This window comes from Musa acuminata, chromosome BXJ1-5, assembly GCF_036884655.1.
Source record: "Musa acuminata AAA Group cultivar baxijiao chromosome BXJ1-5, Cavendish_Baxijiao_AAA, whole genome shotgun sequence".
NCBI classification, from domain to species: Eukaryota; Viridiplantae; Streptophyta; class Magnoliopsida; order Zingiberales; family Musaceae; genus Musa; species Musa acuminata.
The window spans coordinates 6,611,902-6,631,146 of record NC_088331.1 but is presented as its reverse complement, the minus strand read 5'-3'; the positions used below and the strand labels follow the sequence as shown (position 1 = coordinate 6,631,146).

General features: G+C 40.2%; 4 protein-coding genes and 1 non-coding gene across 6 annotated transcripts; 2 read left to right on the top strand and 3 right to left on the bottom strand.

Annotated features, from left to right (window-relative positions):
* Positions 1-387: 387 nt before the first annotated feature.
* Positions 388-6,068, top strand: LOC135673392 (syntaxin-71-like). The gene is made up of 9 exons (XM_065182334.1): positions 388-657; positions 745-870; positions 2,492-2,651; positions 4,483-4,568; positions 5,043-5,111; positions 5,191-5,235; positions 5,329-5,391; positions 5,500-5,576; positions 5,807-6,068. The coding sequence occupies exons 1-9, from the start codon at positions 502-504 to the stop codon at positions 5,820-5,822; spliced, it is 798 nt and encodes a 265-aa protein (XP_065038406.1). The 5' UTR covers positions 388-501; the 3' UTR covers positions 5,823-6,068.
* Positions 6,069-6,741: 673 nt separating this feature from the next.
* On the bottom strand, positions 6,742-6,814 carry TRNAV-UAC (transfer RNA valine (anticodon UAC)). Its single transcript has one exon. It is a non-coding gene; the product is annotated as a tRNA-Val (tRNA).
* A 1,719-nt stretch (positions 6,815-8,533) lies between these two features.
* LOC103984743 (transcription factor KUA1) lies at positions 8,534-10,107 on the bottom strand. Its single transcript, XM_009402302.3, has 3 exons — positions 9,614-10,107; positions 9,172-9,368; positions 8,534-9,095 (listed from the first exon to the last, which is right to left on the bottom strand). Exons 1-3 carry the CDS (start codon positions 9,912-9,914, stop codon positions 8,799-8,801), a joined length of 795 nt encoding a protein of 264 aa, XP_009400577.2. The 5' UTR covers positions 9,915-10,107; the 3' UTR covers positions 8,534-8,798.
* Positions 10,108-13,447: 3,340 nt separating this feature from the next.
* On the bottom strand, positions 13,448-14,512 carry LOC135673390 (chlorophyll a-b binding protein of LHCII type 1). Its single transcript, XM_065182330.1, has one exon. It carries the CDS (start codon positions 14,449-14,451, stop codon positions 13,648-13,650), a length of 804 nt encoding a protein of 267 aa, XP_065038402.1. The 5' UTR covers positions 14,452-14,512; the 3' UTR covers positions 13,448-13,647.
* A 325-nt stretch (positions 14,513-14,837) lies between these two features.
* Positions 14,838-18,383, top strand: LOC135673391 (uncharacterized). 2 transcript variants are annotated; one of them, XM_065182333.1, is made up of 3 exons: positions 14,838-15,099; positions 15,327-15,590; positions 17,877-18,383. In XM_065182333.1, the coding sequence occupies exons 2-3, from the start codon at positions 15,409-15,411 to the stop codon at positions 18,061-18,063; spliced, it is 369 nt and encodes a 122-aa protein (XP_065038405.1). In that variant the 5' UTR covers positions 14,838-15,099; positions 15,327-15,408; the 3' UTR covers positions 18,064-18,383. The 2 variants fall into 2 exon arrangements, with proteins under 2 accessions (XP_065038405.1, XP_065038403.1); XM_065182331.1 differs by having other exon boundaries at positions 14,844-15,099; positions 15,406-15,590.
* The last annotated feature ends 862 nt before the right edge of the window (positions 18,384-19,245 follow it).

Below are 19,245 nucleotides of genomic sequence, written 5' to 3'. Positions count from 1 at the left end.
GTGTGTGGCCAATGTTTGACTTATTGTAATGACTGACAAATATCTCATAATTAAAGACAAGATTTAGGTCCTTTACTTTGGTTGCAAAAAGAGAGGGTCCATTTAGTTCAAATAAGGCTCAAGCCTCGGCAAAGCCCATTACTGGCTTCAAGACCTGCATCACGAATGCAGTGAGATACAGGAAAACTTTTGCTTATATGTGTAGGGTTAAATGTGCAATATATATTTGTATTTTGTGTGATATATATAATTATTATTTTTTGTAATAAAATAAAAAAAGAGAGAAATAATTGTATGTTTGTACAACTTTAAGAAATAATTGTGTATATATATATATATATATATATATATATATATATAGTTCGTTGAGTTAGCTGATAATAACTCATTGTTGGCGACGAAAGGAAGCCATCGCGGTTGCTCGAATTGGGGGGCGGAGGCGAGGCAGATTTGGCGGAGAGAGGGAGGGAGAGGCGATTGTGAGGAGGAGGAGGAGGGAGGATGAGTGTGATCGACATCCTCACGCGGGTCGACGCGATCTGCAAGAAGTACGAGAGGTACGACGTCGAGAAGCTCAATGCCGACAACGTCCACGGCAATGACGCCTTCGCCCGCCTCTACGCCTCGGTCGAGTCCGATATCGAATCGGCCCTCCAGGTCGCTCTTCTTTCTGCTTTTTTCGTTTTGTTAGGTTTGGCCGCTTGATCGATGCCCGGCGGTTGACGTGGCTGTCGGACGGTGCAGAAAGCGGAGATGGCGGCCGGCGAGAAGAATCGGGCGGCGGCTGTGGCGTTGAATGCCGAGGTCCGACGCACCAAGGCGCGGTTGTTGGAGGAGATCCCCAAGCTGCAGAGATTGGCCGTCAAGAACGTCTGACGCATCCAATGTCTTTTTTAGATTATGCTGCATTCTGATTCTATATTCTCCGTCTGCCAGTTGTTTGCATTTTGGTGTTTTCTGTGTCTTAAATGATTTAATCTGTGTTAGTTTGCTGTTCAATTGCAAATTGACAAAGTAAAATAAAAAACAATCTTTTGGTCCTTTTGCCATGCCGCTTATTCAAAAAGGCAGGGAGGCCCTATTGCTGACGAAGAGGCAACAGATTAATTAGAGTAGGCTGGTGAGTCTGGTGTACCTTGTAATTTTCACTATTAGATTAGAAGAAGTGAGCACTTAATAATACGTTTTTGATTCCATACTGATGATTATATGATCAAAAATCCGAAAAAGGAGTTCCTGCAGCCGGGGTGATGACTGAGATGTGACTATTTTTTAAATTAGAAAGAAGATGGAATTCCTCAAGGATGTAACATGATATAAATTGGACTGGGAGTAGTCCCAAAGGAGAATACTGCACCAGTAATGAAATTGAGTCAATTTATTGTTGAGGTAGAGATACCATGTGAGGAATAGGAAGGCCACAGAATACTTCATGACGAACAATGAGAAAAGATGTAGTGGTCTTGGATTAGATGAGGGATTGTTACTAGAACTTAGTGTTCATGTGGTAATTTCAATTACCTTGGGAGGAATTTTGTGGTTGCAGGAAATGTTGTTTAGTGCTGGACAAAGTAAATGATAGAATATGGGGTCAATGCTTGTAAGTTGAAAGTACATCATTGTTCACGAAACATCAATCACTAATGTCCTAGTAGGACAACATTGTCTAACTCTATTCTTAGAGAATGTGTCTATGTGAACCAGGCCTATGTCAGAGCCTTGGAGTCGACTGATGACGGTCTGAGAGTTGTTTAGACTTCTAATTGCTTATTTATACTTTCTCCTTAGATTTAACAGTCAAACATGTTTAGCTTCAATGCTGATTATATTATCATATTATATTTGTGAAACAATAGTATCTAGTGACAGCTAGAAAGGCCAAGTTAGGGATTCAATGTGCTTTAACCGGTGGGTGCATTGTACCAATTAGGAAAATATTGGAAGGCATTGTTCTGGATAGCAAGCAAAGAATATAAAGTTCTCAATACTAGTTCCTACATAGCCCCGTTTTGTAAAAAAATCTCTAGAGGTGAGAATGGATTGGACGCCTATTGCCCTGAAAGATAAAGATAAGCCACAATATTGGTCATGGGTAATAAAGGCTTCCGTGCTTTATAGTCCATGACTTCTAATTATTGACCTTTTACTATTATCATTGGACGAAGAAAACCATAGAAAGCAGTTTATAATTCTTCTTTCAGGTAAGTGGTGTTATGACATGAATTTATCTACATAAAATATTTTCTTTCTATTGATAATTTATTCTGATATTAGTTGCTGTTTTTATTGTTTCTGGTATTTGCAAGTTCAACCGTTCTTGCTCATTCACTATATATGGATTTTTTAAAATATAGTTAAAAAATCTTCTGTTTCTTGTGTGTTATTTGATCATGAGATTATTATGAATCAAAATGTAACAATATAAAATCAGCTGAAGCAATTATACTATTTTTATGATGCATTTAGTACTTCTAATGTAGATATGTTACAGGTAAAAGGGCTCTCGAAAGAAGAACTTGCAACACGAAGTGATCTGGTACTTGCTCTGCCAGGCAGAATTCAGTCAATTCCAGATGGGAGTACAAATGGATCAAAACAAACTGAAAGCTGGACAGCCTCTCGCACAGAAATTAGATTTGACTCAACTTCAGGTTATCTGACTCATTTTGGATGCATTCTTATTGATTGTTTATGAGAAATATTCTATATAAACAAGGAACTCTTTTTAGAAATTATTGGGCCAGGTTCGTGGATGTCTGTTGACTCTCTGTCCCATTCCTTCTCTAGTGTTTATAGGTTTTCATGAGTGCTGACAGTCTAAGTTTGGTAGGTTGCAAGGTATTTCGTACTTCTTTTGTTTTGTAGATGTCTGCTACATGAAATAAAGGTGAGAAATAATTTGGTAGACCTCAGTCTAGAAGTTCCTCCATGAAATCAGGAAAGATTCTTGTTACTAATCATGAAGAAAATTGTATATCTGTCAATGTCACTTCAAGGCACTGATGTAGCCATCTCTTACAACTTGACCAAATAATACATCTGCTTTTTTACAAGTAAATTGAGAATAGTTATATCCATGATGTATGGATGTGATATAAAATTTGAGTGATTATTATGCCTCACATGTTACAAAAGGGAAAAAAAATGGTGTTAGGAAGTCTTTTTCAGATAGTTGTTAACTTATGAGTCAATCTTTGAGTGAAACTCGTCTGATTCAGTGATTTAAAAAGCGTTAGGCGCCAAAAAGCGCTAAGGTCCAAAATGCCCGATGCACTACGCGCTCGCCCAGGTGCTCGCCCGAGCAAAATGAGGCACTAAAATATAAAAATATATAATATAATTAATAAATATAATTATTTAAATTTTTAAATAAAAATATGTTATTAAATTAATCTAATAAATACAAATACTATTACTAGTATACAGTATACTATTAACAGTATACTATCGAAAGAGGAGAAGAGTGTAAGGGAAGAGTCGGAAGACCGAGGGTGTTGACTGAGAAGAGTGGGAGCGACAGCTGCGAGCGACGACAATGGCAGCGATAGCGGGAGCGGCAAGCGACGATAGTGGCACCAGCAACTGCAAGCAGCGGGAGCGGGAGCGGAAGCAGCGAGCGGAGACAGTGGCAACAGTTGCAGCGAGCAGCGAGCAGCGGGAGCGGAAGTGGCGAGCAGAGACAGTGGCAACGGTAGCAGCAGCAGCGGGAGCGGCGACAGTGGGAGCGGCAGCGGGAGCGGCGACAGTGGGAGTGGCAGCGAGAGCGGCGATAGTAGCGTGAACAACGAGCAGGGTTAGGGTTGGGGAAGTCACGCTGATATCGGTGCTTTAGTTGGTTCGATTGAACCAACTAAAGCACCGGAGACCGAACCAGACCTCAAACGCTGGTTCGGTCGCCTGGTTTAACCCATGCGCTCGCCCGAAGCGCCCAGCGTCTGAGCTCGGGCGAGCGCCCAAGCGGTGCCTCTTTGAAGCCTGCCACCTGGAAATGAAGCAAGGCGCTCGGGCCTCGCCTCGCTTCGCCCGAGCGCCTTTTTAAATCACTGGTCTAATTCATGGCAAATCGGGTTGTTTGCAAATTCTACAAGCATAGCTATGTTTTTTTAAAGTTGGATTCAGTTAAAGGATTAGCCATAAGATGATTCTGTAATTTAGCTAAATGATATTGTGTATAAGAGGGAAAATGTGATTTGCCATTGTAATTATTGAACTTGATAGTTTTTCAGGTATGAGTATCATGAGTTTGGTTGTGTCTTGCAAGTGGATTGTACAGGAGTTTGTAGTGATTAATTTCTCCAATCGATCTTAGAATAAGAACTATGCTGCTTTACAATAAGTTGCTCACTATTTGTTTTTATTGTTGGCTTGTTAGTCCTTTGATGTATCACTTAATAAAATATTAAAGTTTGCTAAATTTCTTATTTCCATTCTTCCTGTAATACATATTTCTTTTTATCTTTTTGATTAATTTGATTAATGCAGATGGAAGGTTTGAGAGTGAGTATTTTCAACAGACTGAAGAATCAAGCCAATTTAGGCAAGAATATGAGATGCGCAAGATGAAACAGGTACGTCCCTTTTGGTTTTTATTTTTTATATTGAGGGTTGCTGTATCATAAATTAGATAAACTGAATGGCAATTATCATAAAATATTGTATTTTAAAATAAGAATCATGTTGTTGCAAGGCACATTACCAAGGGCTTTTTGTTTTCTCACAGTGGCTTCACCAGATGTTTGGTGTACTGCTTTTATACTTCATGAACATTTTCTTTTAGGCTATGCTAATAATTATTTTGCATTACTAATATTTTTTAATTTCCAGTATAGTCAATATTATATTAACATCTTCCTGAATCGTTTTGCTTTTGGTCCTCACCATTGATGTTATGTTGACCAATTTGTCTGGCATAGATGTCGAAGGTTCTTGTGTAGTTGTGGGATCACCAAATCTAGTAGTTTTTTTTTTCTAATAATCGGTGACTGTTCCTCAAAGTAATTGTTGCTTATGAGAGAATGTGTTAACAAGGAATCTTTCTGCAGGATCAAGGTTTGAATATTATATCAGAAGGTCTTGAGACACTGAAAAACATGGCCCATGATATGAATGAGGTTAGTTTGGTTGTTTAGAATTCTGGCATTATGTGAAAAGAGCAAAATTTATGGATGCTAATTTTCCTTTAATCTACAGGAATTGGACAGGCAAGTCCCTCTCATGGATGAAATTGACACTAAGGTTGGGTTATTTGCTTCCCCTAAGATTGTTGTCTCTTTAGAAGTGAAATATAACTTGGTTTTGTCCTCGTTACTTTTAAAACGCGGACTATAGGTGGACAAGGCTACTTCAGACCTGAAGAATACTAATGTCAGACTTAAGCAGACTGTGAATCAGGTATATTTCTAATTTTACCACAAGGTGTGACATTATGTATGTTGAAACCACAAAGTGTGGCATCTGTCGCAGATCAGCTCTAATGAGTTCACTGGCTTTGTTTTTCAGTTAAGATCCAGCCGCAACTTCTGCATTGACATAATCTTGTTGTGCGTTATTCTCGGCATTGCGGCTTATCTATACAAGTAAGTTTCACTGCCCTGGCTAAGGGTTACCTCGGTTATCATCTCGAATCTGAGTTTATGAAGGGTCAGATGACATTATCCTTCAATCAGGAGATACAAAAATCTCATATGAACATATGATAGTTGATGAATTTCTTCAAGCAAACCAGAGTTCCTCGGACTCATATTATGCAATTTCCTTTTTCACATATGACAGCTGAATATGTAAACTATTCCTTTTCTTTTTGCAGTGTTTTAAAGAAATGAGATGTGCCGGAAACCGGTATTCTACTTTGACCTTCAAGCTGATTGCTCTTCTATTCCTCAGAAACGAGTTATGGCAATGTGTCCATTGTTGCTGCTTCTTTTTACTTTGCTCGCCTTTTTATTGTAAATGAAATTTGAGGAGAAATCTTGGTTGTTGGAATACTACGGAGACAATGTGGCTTGTTTATTACTACAATTCCGTGAATCAATTCACACAAATATATAATTTTAATTTTCTTTTTTTTCCTTCTGATGGTGTATATCAGTGGATGAAGTGCGAAGGAAAACTGGTGAGTTGTATACTTCTGTAGATTAATTTTGATTACAATGAAAATGTCAGGCAGAGGATAATGAGTTATTTTTTTTTTTAAATGATCTTTTATAGCCCAAAGTATGGATGAGTTCATGTCATTATGGAACAGATTCTTTCACGATGCATAAAGTAAAAAAAGAAAGAAAGGTGGGGAAAGAAAAAGAAAGTCTATCACAAAAGCACAATTTTAGAAAGAAAGCATGTCGACTCTCTCAAAGTCAAATCCATAAAGTAAAAAAGAAAGTGTAAAGTAAAGCCAAAACTACAAAGAAAAGAAAATGCTTGCATAATTATACAAAAATTAACATAAAATAAATCTATGTAAAGAATATAAAAAAAATAAATTCAACGTTGAAAATTCAAAATCAAACAAAAGTTAAACAAAGGGAAAAAAAAAAAAGCTTGACCCTCAAAATTCAAATGCAATAGAAAAAAAAGATGTTCAACGTTCAAAAGTCAAAATCCAAAACAAAAAAGAAGGAAAAAAAAAAAAAAGGATAGTAGTCACCCAAAATGCAAAAACCAAAAAGAGAAAAAGAAATATCCGTAGGCGAAGAATTTGTGCAGAACAAAAATAAGGCCGATCCATCAAAATTGAAAGGCGACTGATACAGCCCAGGATCGAACTGGGGACCTTTAGTGTGTAAGACTAACGTGATAACCACTACATCACAGTATCAGATGTTGAAATTGATGTTATTTTTAGTTAAATATATCTTTATATGATAACCTACACTTCCGTCTGATGCCATGGAATTAGCCTCTCTATCTGTAAATATAAAGTTACATGCACCCATTGACTCGTCGCATGCAATAGTTGATTATTATTTTTTTTTTTTCATTTATTGGATATATCAATAGTATGTTTCAGAATCATAAACTTGAAGGAATAAATGGTTCAAGTACAAAACTGGTATAAGAGGTTCATTCTTATCATGTTTGATCATGATGCCACAAATGGCATGATGACAATACAGTCTGTTACTGTTGGATCGTTCTAAGGATGATGACATAGTTACCATCCTGAAATGGATTGGCCAAAACTGAGGACGTCAAAGCACCCATCCAAAGCTGCAGAAAGGCCATTCTTCAAGCAGAGGAGGAGAAGGGTGGGGAGAAGGCAATCAGTGAATGCCCACTTTTCGGCCTGTGGCAGTACAATAATTGCTTGCCTCTTTGTGATAAAGATTACTTGGTGGAGATTCATGGGAGAACATGTGGATATGGAGGAGAATAGGTGGCATCGGCCATTCAGACAAGATCTGCGTTCTGACACATCACTGGATTGGAATGCCCCCATCTCCAGCCAGTATCAGAAGACAGTGGTCGTTCACAAGTCAACATCCAATAAAAGTGTCTTGATAGCATCAACAGTGAGATCGGCTTGCCATCTTTGAATGTGTGGTAGATGGCATGATTGAGTAGTTTTCACCTGTATCCATGCATACATCTTCTAGACTTTGTTGGGAGTCTTTATCATCTTTCCGATATGACTTCTGCTCCTCAATTCTGCGTTCCTGAGATTGGCTTTCCGTCTTGAAATCTGTGCGGTGGATAGAATGATCGAATAGCTTTCACCTGTATCATCTGAGAACTCGTGGCACGAGCCGAATGCCAAATCTAGCTTTGGGGTAGTGATGGTAAAGAAAAATGAGCTCAATTCTGAAGGAAGAAGGAAGTAAGAAGAAAGAACGAAGGTAATAGAAGACAACAACGTCACAAGAGAACAATCAAGAAGTGGTCCGCCCAGCAAGCAGCAGCAATTAATGCATTACTCGTGCTCTTCCAAGAATTGTTGGTGGCTGATGCCTTACCTTCCTTCCTCACTCTTCTCTTCTTGTCCTCCATACATGTGATGGCGATCACGTTCTGCAGGATAAATAAGGATGCGATGGGCTTCATGTCCCATTTACTGGATTACAGACTCGATAAATTGTAGATCCTTGTCATTCTTCTTCAAGTACTTCCTCATGTTCTCTTAGTTTTGACTAACCAGTGACATGCACAATTAAGGAGCGTTAATGATCCTCGAGTCATTTCTAGAAATTTGTGTCATTGATGCCAATTATGAATCTGAATCTGGAATGTTGATTTAGACATGCATTGCAGTTTTGAAGTCAGAGCTAATGGCCCAAGATACATGGAGCTGAACCAAGAAAATTGTGATGCTGTTTCCTTTTTAATTTCTTTCACTGTGGTATTGAATTTTGGATTTTAACATCCAAAAATGACCTTACCTTGTCTGTGAATTGAACTTTCAATTATAATTGCTTGTTTCTTTGTTCTTTGTGGTTCTTCTTTAGATGTTCACAAGTTTCTGCAAAAACACTGCTTCATAAGCATTACTTTTACATGTAAACATTTATGAACTTGCTCAGCATCAATGGCAAAAATAAGGTTATACAAGGAGAGGAGAGTCTCACATGTCTTGATGGCTTCACAGATAACTACAGTAAACCTACAACAAGCATCAGCTTGTCTGAGAGTGATTGGTCCAACTCGATGAGTAACAAGAACCTTGTACTCATAACATCTAAAGATAGATACAAATAATCGAGCTTGAAGAAGATGTGCTAAACCTCCACACTTCCAATCCACTACATGATCCTTCAGAACACTGGTTAAGCTTCAAGCTGTGATTGAAGCATTCAGTGTTAGCCCAGTTAAGTAACTCTGATGGTTCCAAGACATAGGCTGCCAGGGGATGAGGAAATCCTGAGCTCTAAATCCAGATTTGAGAGCTGAGCACGAGTCCTTTCCATGGAGGAAGGTGACTGTGATGATGACATCTGTATTACTTGTTCTTGGCCTGAAGAGTTGAGATCGATTGTGGTAGTTTCAGAAGCTTTATGGTCTGCCATGGTGAGGGACAGAGTCGGAACATGCAGCTCCGATGAGAAGGAAGCATCCTCTGACTTCGAAGAGGCAGTGTTGTGAGCTGCCCCCTCACAGTTTGCAACCTGAGGTACAAATTGGAGCAGAGTTAGCATTTGGACATGGATCTGCAAGGAAGCAAAACAGGAACATGAAATCTACCACATCGAAAAGGCTCGATCGACGCTTCTTCTTGTTGAGGCTGTTTTGTCTGAGAAAGTACTTCTGAGCATGGCTAGCAACCTGTGTTGGGGTCCTTGTGGTCACAAAGTTGCGGGAGATGCCTCGCCAATCTCCCTTTCCAAGTTTCTCGAGTCCAATAAGAAACGATCTGTGTTCTTCCTCGGTCCATGGCACTCCTATGAACCACAAAGATCGTTGAATCTTATGAACAACTTGGAAAAGCTAAGCTTAAGGATGCATCAGCTGCAGGATGAAATGATTGTCTTGGGAAACAAAAGATATGTCATAAAGATGAGATGTTCTTTACAATCCAGATAAAGGATATAAGCACCACAAGAAATGAGCGAAGCAAGAACAAAGAACAAGATTCTTCCTGATGAGAGCAACGGAAGAAGGAGAAGTGCTTCCGAGAAAGACTTACCCTTTTTCCTCTCCTGTGTTCTGCCACCAAGACCATCAGAGAGATAACCATGAGATATCTTCTCGGTGGCTTCATCTATGGAACCAAGAGAAGATGATGATGATGATGGGGAAGAGGAAGAAGCAGCAGGGTAAGTGTAGGAGAGACACTCCATGCTAAAGCTCTTCTTCAGAGGGGATGCCATGTGAAGCTGCACCCCAAAGAGCCTCACTCCACCTCCACCAGCCATGCTGCTTCTTGTGCTGATACAAGTCCTGGAGTTGTGGCCATTGTGTCCACAGTGAGAACATTTCCTTACCATTCTCCACCTCTACAAACTCAATCCAAAATCCAGATACCCACAGGCCATAGGAAGGAGAGGCTATATAGTAGAGTTTGGTCTCAAGGTCAGATGCGGACTGAAAAGGCCAACCAAGAACAAGGGAGGAATTTTAGGTTAGGTTTCGTTTGTGGACAGACTTGGCATGGGGTGTGTCACCATAAAGGACACACACTTGCATGCCTGTTTTATTTAGCTTGTCTCCTTGATGATGGTGGGCATACAAATATACTAACAGATACAAGTGTGCCAAGTATCTCATACTCTCCTTCAAAGAATATCTCATTGTCTCCAGTCATGCCACTTGTTTTGAAGAACAAGAATCTCTTTGTGGATTCTACAACATCCCTCAATATTATGTCAAATATAAATTCCAAATGATCTACATTCATGCAAGCATGACTCGAGTAGCACTGTCTTGCTTTCAGCAGCTGATAATGTAATCATGAAGCAATACAGAAGATCCTCAAATAGATTGACTACAAATTATAGATGACTGAAAGAAGGGTGGAGGTTGCAATAGCACAGAATCCACCAATATTTTGAAGGTATAATAGCTGGATATCATATTATATTCTAAGGAAAGGAAAAAGAAGATTGCAGATGTTGGGGAGGCACTTTACCATCAAATTTGACATGTTATAACTTGCATTGTTTTTGGCACTGACCAAATCTCCAATCCTATAGGCAGTGCAGTTTTCTTTGACACTTTGACAGTGATGGCCATGAATCTGTTGCTTAACAAAAGAACAAAAACAATTTGCAACTGGGAAATTAATTAGTGCATACAGGAGAAAATAATATGCACATCACAGGGATCCTATCCAGTCTCAGGTGTTGAACACACACTGAAAGAGGGCCACTGGTGTTTCATTAATAGGAAAATGTTTGTTTGGAATTGACAAAACATCCTCGACTCTCTCCAGGAAATGTTGCATGAGAATCCTGTGGGCATTGTTGTTGTTGTCTTAACACATCAGTTGATTGGTTAGGTCACATGAAGTAGAATAAAGTAGAAAAGTATTCCTTCTAACACAACCGATGCATTAAGACCATGGATTCCATGGATGTGCAAAGATTTTTTGGTTCTTGCTTTGTCCCACCCAAAAGCAGAGTGCAATTCTTGTTCCAGCTCAGTAGCCACCATCACTTGGTAGCTTTCTTTTTAAGTCCCATTTGATGCCCCAACTTGCAGTACTCCTTGTACTACACAGCAACCCACCTGCTTTTCCATAATAAGATGGGGGATGTGATTGAGGAAGTTCCATCTGATGGACTTTGCTTTTGTGTGTCAGCTTTTCCAAGTGCTTTACTATTATAATGATTTGAGTTGGATTCTCTTTGAGGTAATTACTTTTGTTAGCACCTAATTGTAACACTTTATGTTGCCATCTCAGACAAATGGCAGATATGAAATGAGCATCCTTGTCTGTGACATCAATTAACATGCTTCTCTGGACAACTGAGAGATGGGTGCATGCTGCTATTTAGAAAGAGAGAGCCAGTGTTTGATCTGCACCAGCTAAGAGAGCCATTGGAGTGGAGATTCCAAGAAATGTATTGCTGCCTTGGTGATTTCAAATCATTCATATCCAAAATATTTAGGCTGCAAATAGTCCAAGATCTCACCAGAAAATATATCTGATATTTTTTTGGGAGAAGTCCTAAGCACAGAACTTTCAGATTTCTGGATTTATGCTGCAGGTGTCTATTGCATGTCTTGAGATGTTGAACTTGCAACAACAACTTGTTGCCAAAGGAAATAGGAGGCTTTTGCTGAATAGAAGGGATAATTATTGGGCATCAAAAGACAACAGAATCACCGCAGTGTTGATAGCAATCAAATACTATGTGATGGAGGAATGGAAAGAATAAGATAAGATATACAAAGAAAAAGAATGAGAGACTATCAGAGAGCATGACAAAGTCATATCTTGATAGGTGAGTCTTTTTTGCCAAACAAAAGAACCTGCACCACCACTTGGCAATAAAATGACCTCATCTTCCATTGGCCTCCATCATGCAATCAAAGGACATCAATTGAGCATCTAATTTGAGAACCCAATCCAGATAATATATGATAACTCACCTTGTCCATTAGCATCAGCTGCATTTGATTCTTTAAGCCATTTCATGGGTTTTTTTACGGTGCTTCTTATTGACTTGGAAAAGTTTGGGCTGCTTCTATCACAAACACTGGTGCACCAAATTGTTTTATTGTGTGATTCCAATAATGCAATCAGGTGACCACACCATATGCTGCATTGTCAATGACAGTGATCACATCAAATTGTCTTTTGTCAGTGACAATGACAGTGACAGTGGTTCAGTGTGCTCATCTCTATGATTAAGAACACACAAACTGTTGCATTTGCAGCATGACAAGGAAGTCTCAAGTGTCCAACCAATCCCTTTTAATACTACTTGATTCACCTGAGATATTTGCAGGATCATATCATCTGCTGCAGCCATGTATTCTCTTTTATCTGTTGCAGACCAAACAATGGTTCTCTATCTATTTCATCTGCTTCAGCCATATAATTTGCAGATGTATGTATCATCCATCTCTCTCTTCTCCTCTTCTGTGACCCAAAAAACTAGAACAAACATTTCCCCCCTCCATGATTCATCAACTGTGCAAGCTACAGAATGCTTTCAAAGTTGGTCTATGGATGCCTTGGATTCTTCCAACTTGCATTACCAAGTTGTCATGGAGGAAGGCACATCCATCACCATGGCCCATATGGGCAATGGCTTCAAGATCTAAACTGATGGAGGACAAACAGGAAAATTGCACACATAATTTCATATTTTGTTGTAGCTGGTAAAGAATTGTATAAACAGTTTATATTCCAAGAATACTGAAACTAAATTGTGTGTTTTTGCCTTAGAGAAGTGTGTACATAGTACAATTGTTCCAATACATTTTTGCATTATATGCAGGTTAACTTACCTAATTAATGTTCAATATCTCTAAACTCTATCCTTAGTCAATACTTAAAATTAATTTCTTCAATTAAAGAATTTCCTAACTAATTATTTAATTCCATCTTCCTTGGCAGCTGGAATCTGACTCCTAGCAAGTGTTCATCTGAAACAAATTGTGCTATCATAGTTATCACAAGAAAAAGAAAGAAATCCTACTCACCATGGACTGTCAGTGGTTTGATGGTCATAAATTTGAATCCCTTCAATGTGGTTTAATTAGCTAAACATACAGTTCTTCTAATTGACTCTTATTATGAAAATTGTCGATCTATTTGACGATATGTATTTACTTTCCAAGTCCTTTATGTGTGATCAATCAATTTGTTTACAAGATTCCTTTGCGCCTAATAACATTATCGTACTTGCGATCTCGATTTTTGTACTCCTCTAAAGCGATGATCTTTACGTGTTATATGATTTAGATAATTCTAGCTAAATCTACTATAAAATGATATCTCGATTCAATGCAGTGGACACTGGGTTGTCATTCGGATGTCAACAGCATTCATCCAGATTACCTATGCTGGTTGAACGAGCAACAAAAGAACACTGTTTAATGCAATGGTGACGATACAACAAGACATCTCACATCATGTTACAGCCAACAGCGACGACATACGTACGTCAACCTCACACAACAGAGACAGACAGACTCTCTTCTTCCTCGATCCATCGAGATGCATGCACGGGTCCTACGTACGTGAACATGTGAGGCGGCGTGGGCGGCTCACTTGCCGGGGACGAAGTTGGTGGCGTAGGCCCACGCATTGTTGTTGACGGGGTCGGCTAGGTGGTCGGCGAGGTTCTCCAGCGGGCCCTTGCCGGTGACGATGGCCTGAACGAAGAAGCCGAACATGGAGAACATGGCCAGCCGCCCGTTCTTGATCTCCTTCACCTTCAGCTCCGCGAAAGCCTCGGGGTCGTCGGCGAGGCCCAGCGGGTCGAAGCTGCCGCCGGGGTACAGCGGGTCGGTCACCTCCCCCAGAGGCCCGCCCGCGATGCGGTACCCCTCGACGGCGCCCATCAAGATCACTTGGCAGGCCCAGATGGCCAGAATGCTCTGTGCGTGGATCAAGCTGGGGTTGCCCAGGTAGTCCAGCCCGCCGTCGCTAAAGATCTGCGCCCCCGCCTTGAACCACACCGCCTCCCCGAATTTGACCCCGTTCCGGGAGAGCAGCTCCGGAAAGACGCAACCGAGCGCGCCCAGCATCGCCCACCGGGAGTGGATCACTTCCAGCTCCCGGTTCTTGGCGAAGGTCTCGGGGTCAGCGGAGAGCCCCGCGGTGTCCCACCCGTAGTCCCCGGGGAACTCTCCGGTCAGGTAGGAGGGAGGCTCGCCCGAGAACGGGCCCAAGTATTTGACGCGATCGGGGCCGTACCAGGGGCTGCCGGAGGCAGCGGCGGGCTTCGCCTTGGCGGCGCTCTTGCGCATGGTGACCCGACCCTCGCCCAGGATCTCGGAGACCGAGGGGGCGAGCTTCACCGCCTTCCCGGCGAGCGATGGGGAGGAGAGGGCCATCGTGGCAGCCATGGATGGACGACGGATGCGGTGGATTCCGACGCTGCTGTTGTTGCTGGTGGTGACGTGACGACGGAGAGGAGGTTGGCGTGCTTTTATATCGGAGGCAGCGAGATGTGGAGATAGAATTCCTCATCTTACTAAAATCTTTACCGGTGTTTCTATTGGTCGGCGCTATTGTTGATTGCCTTATTATGCTGACGTGGGAATCTCGGATGCTTTAGATTTTTTTCTCACTCAGAAATCTTCGATCTATCATCAAACATCTCAAGTGGGGTCTCTGAATAGGCGCTGCCAATTGGAACGTGACGCATGTGCGTTTGTGGATGGGTCGGATCAGGTTGAGTTTGGGTAGTTATACTGTTTAGTCCTCATTTGAGCCTGACCAGATCCACATTCGGTCGGACCCAGATGCAACGAAGCGGGTTTACGGGCCACCCCGGTCGATCCGACCCGACTAGATATCCGCCACAAACAAAAGCGGAAGGGTATATGAAACGACGTCGTTCTCCTCGGAACGCTGCATTAAATTACAATAATACTAATTGCCACCAACGCCCACGGTATTCTCCCTCTCTTCTAAACCCCCAGCGACTCGATCCTCCTGCGAAGGCTATCGCGATCTCCCTTCTACGGTCTCTTCCCGAGTTCGATACGGAGGTACTTTGGTTCCATCGTAACACGATTTCTTGAAATTTCTTTGGATTTCCCGTGTTCTTTCGTTTTGCCAAGCATCCGTTCCTCTGCAGATTTGGGCCTTTTTATCACTGTCGGTCTAATTCTCTCAGTTAGAAATTCTCCTGCTCTTGCTTGATCTTTCTTCCCATCTCAATCCATTACCAAAAGCTTGTTCTTTTTGACTCAATAATGTCGTGCTCTTCTATTAGGGTTCTTGTGGTAGATTAGTCTGTCTGGTTTGTTGAAGCGGTGACGACAAGTGAGAATGCCGTGATTGTCGTTGTGTAGGAGATGGCGTCGAAGCTGCACCAGTTTGGATCCAAGGCTGTTCAGGTCTCGGAATTCATTTCCAAGCATGGAAAAGCTTACTATGAAGAGCTGCTCGAGAAGAACAAGCAGCACATTGTTCAACCACCAACCATCGAGGCGTGCCAGGATCTGTCGAAAAAGCTCTTCTATACTCGTCTTGCGAGGTGAGTGTTCATTGTCTGTGCAGCATTGTTGATTTAACTGTTCGTTTAGGCCATTTGGATGCATTGATATCAGAAGTAGATGATTTTAGTGTGAAGGTCCGGTCCTGATGGGAAAATTTGGTTGAAAAGTATGAGAACTCTTGAGTAGTTTGAGTTTGAATATTAACTCAACTTTAAGTTTTAGTAGCTACACTATGTATGATTTAGATAGTCATAAAAGTAATCAATTTGATCTGGGAAAGAATGCCAGAAATTCTCAGATTTTCTTTTTAGGTGTTATTATATGTGATAGTCGAAGAAAATATCTGCTCGGCCTGTTGAGATTGAGGGTAGTGTGTAGATGAGAAGAGAATTGGAGAATGAGTGTATTCCCTTTCTTGGATTGACGGTTAGGAGGGATTCGAACAGTAATGGGGAGAATGTGGGATAAACCAATTATCTGTGAGAATCCTTTTCGTTTCTCCCTGTAATTGGAGAGATTTGGAGAGAAACAGATTGTACAGATTCTTATGTTTCCTCACTTGCCTAAGTCTTCTCTTATTTCTTTTCTCATTATTTAATAAACTAAACTGTAGAGAAGAGCTTAGTTCTTTTTTTTCCCTCTCCTCTGTCCAAAGTAAGAGAGTTATAGTTGCTTCTTACGTTCCTCTTCTCTTTTCTTTTCTCCATAAGTTGTTATCCAAGGTTCCTTATGATGAACAGGATACACATGTATATTATATTTAACAAATGCTATTATCCAATTATTTTTTATTTTTTTGATGTTTGCATTACTCCTGGATTTGAAATATTTTTCTTCACTTAGTTTTAATGGACATGTTTTTATATGTTTGAATCTCTCATCAAATGACACCAACTAGATGATGCATGACTAGCACCATGGGTTTGATTACGTTTTGATTGGTTACCATCATATTTCTTTTCTGTCTTTTGTAAAGTTCTGTAGCAATTACCTAATTTTAGTGAGTGGAAAAAATGGTACGTTTGTGTGAATGAGGTGGGTTAATGCACTTAAGTGGTGCTGTATCTATTTCTAATAGAGAGATCTGCTCAGGTCATAATGATCCACTGAATTTATCAAAAGGATGAGCAGATGGACCCTAGAGAGATCTGCTCAGGTCATAATGATTCACGGAATATATCAAAAGGTTGAGCGGATGGACCCTAGAGTTGGTTCATAAAGTGATTTCACATGTTCTTTAAACTTTATAGTTTAACTCGTTTAAGATATGAGTTGGCCAGATTTGCTCTTTGATCACATTAGAGCCCCCCAATTAATTGTAATGTTTGTGGGTTTTAGTTGCTGCATAGTGCAGCATATAATATAACTCAAGGTGTACACAGCATTATATGTTTGTAATATATTTTGATTTTTTTTTTTTTTTGCGTCGAGTATGATGCAGGGTGTCGTATTAACAGGGAGTTCGATAAATTCTCTTTCCTTTTGTATAAGCTAGAATCTTAGTGAGTCTTGTTCATCTTAAGCATAAAAACTGACTAAAACTAAAAATAAGCTTAATTTTATCTTCCTATTGCTTTGAGGATACATCATAGATGCAATTGACACTCCTGCCCAAATCAACATTAATGATTTGTATGGATTTCACCATCATAGAAACTCCATTACCCTGTTGATGTTGTGCATTACCTATAGGGTATATCGTTGTCTTATGAGATGTGATAGCATATTATTCTATGAAACTTGCGAATTTGTGCTTTGATAGTAGGAATCATCAAAGTATACCATGCTTTGTCTCTGGATGTTAGTACCTCAGTTAAATAGTTAATATAACAACCATGGCATGTGCCAGGCAGCATATTGATGGTAGGTCTGCATGTCTTAAAATTAAGGATTCTAGAAAGTAAAAACCATATTCACTGGTATTTCTGGTCCGATCCAATACTGACTAACCACAGCAAACTAACACCAAAATGTCGTGCCAATCCAATAATTGAACATATTTTTATGGGTCGTTTTTTATATCCTTAGAGAACTTTCCTAATAATTTTTTAATGTTTTACAGCCAGCAATGTGTAACCTTAATAACATAAAACAAACCAAACATTTTAGAGCTGTTTGTTCATCAGGTAAACAAAGAGTATAATATCATATTTCTTTGTTGTTTTCTCTATTCATGCAATTTCTTCTCTCAGATTCTTGTACAGCATCCTGTTTCTTCTTGAACTTCCTCCCTCAAGTTTATAATTCCCTCTCTGCTTCTGAAGTTGATTTTTCATAGTTATCAAGAAAAACCATCTCGGTATCCTGATGCCATTCTTCTGCAGCATTCCTGGTCGTTATGAATCCTTCTGGAAGGAGTTGGATGGTGTGAAGCACATCTGGAGAAACAGGAAGGAGCTCAAGGTCGAGGATGCTGGCATTGCTGCTCTGTTTGGACTCGAGTTGTATGTGTGGTTCTGTGTGGGTGAGATAGCGGGAAGAGGTTTCACTTTTACTGGCTACTATGCCTGAGCAAGTCGACCTCTGAATCTCTTCATTTTTTCCTGCTTCTAAGAAGACGAAGACGCAATCAGGCTTCTGATCACCTCACTCTTGCAAAAGTTTTCACCCATAGATTTTATAAGCTGATGGTGAGCGAGAATGACGAGCATAATTGCCTCAATAATCAGCTCGCTTCTTTCTCCTGTCTGTTTTACATGTGTTGGCTGTAGTCAAATACACTTGCACTAACTGACCTCACTCGATCCAATGCGACTAGGTTGGATGACATTGTACATCGTTCTAAAGATCTTCAAGCCAACTCTAAATTTGAAATCATCTCTTTTTCTAAAGATCTTGATGCTTACTTCTGGTATGACATTGTACATCGGTCTATTATTGTTGTATGGTGTACCAAATAATGAAACAAAGAATGCTTTCAAGTTCTACCCTATCTAGAGCATTGCAATAAGAGGTTCGTCAAATTTCTCCCAACATCAATCCTAGCGCAAGCTAGGCCTTGTAAGTTTGGCTCCCCACCTCATGGCTACTTTGTATATGAATAAATACCAGTAGGTCGTAATACGCAGCGGAATTAAATGAAATTATAATTAAATAGAACACCAAGATTTACGTGGAAAAATCCTTCCAACGTAAAGGGTAAAAACTACGGGATAAACTAAAGATAATCCATTATAAGAATAATAAAAATACAAATCTTAGAGTTTTTTACCAAAAACTCAAGCAACAATCTCAAGAGAATAACTAGGATATAAGGATTATGTCATTGTGCACAATATCCAAATTCTCCCCAAGTAATCACAACAAGAATTTACTGTAAATCTGATTTAACCTGAGATGAGAACATTCTGCTGGGATGATTGAGAATAATCTCACTATGTTGTCCTTGTCTTCTTCCCTTTCCTTTCTTGTTTTTCTGTCATTTTCTCTTCTTTATTGAATTAAGTTGTTGTTGCAATTTTTTGCCTCGTTGCTGTAGTTTTCTCCCTTATTTTCGCAGCCAACACACCCCCCCTTATTAGATCTAGGGTTATGTTAAAGGGGAGATAGGCTGTGGGCTGAATTCGTGGGTTGTCAGCCCAACACTATGATCTATTTCGAACGCTCTTGTGCCTTCGGGTTTGGACCACCTCGGGTTGACTCGGGCATTAATGATGATTTGCCTTAACATTTTGGCGCTAGAAGGAGGGTCTG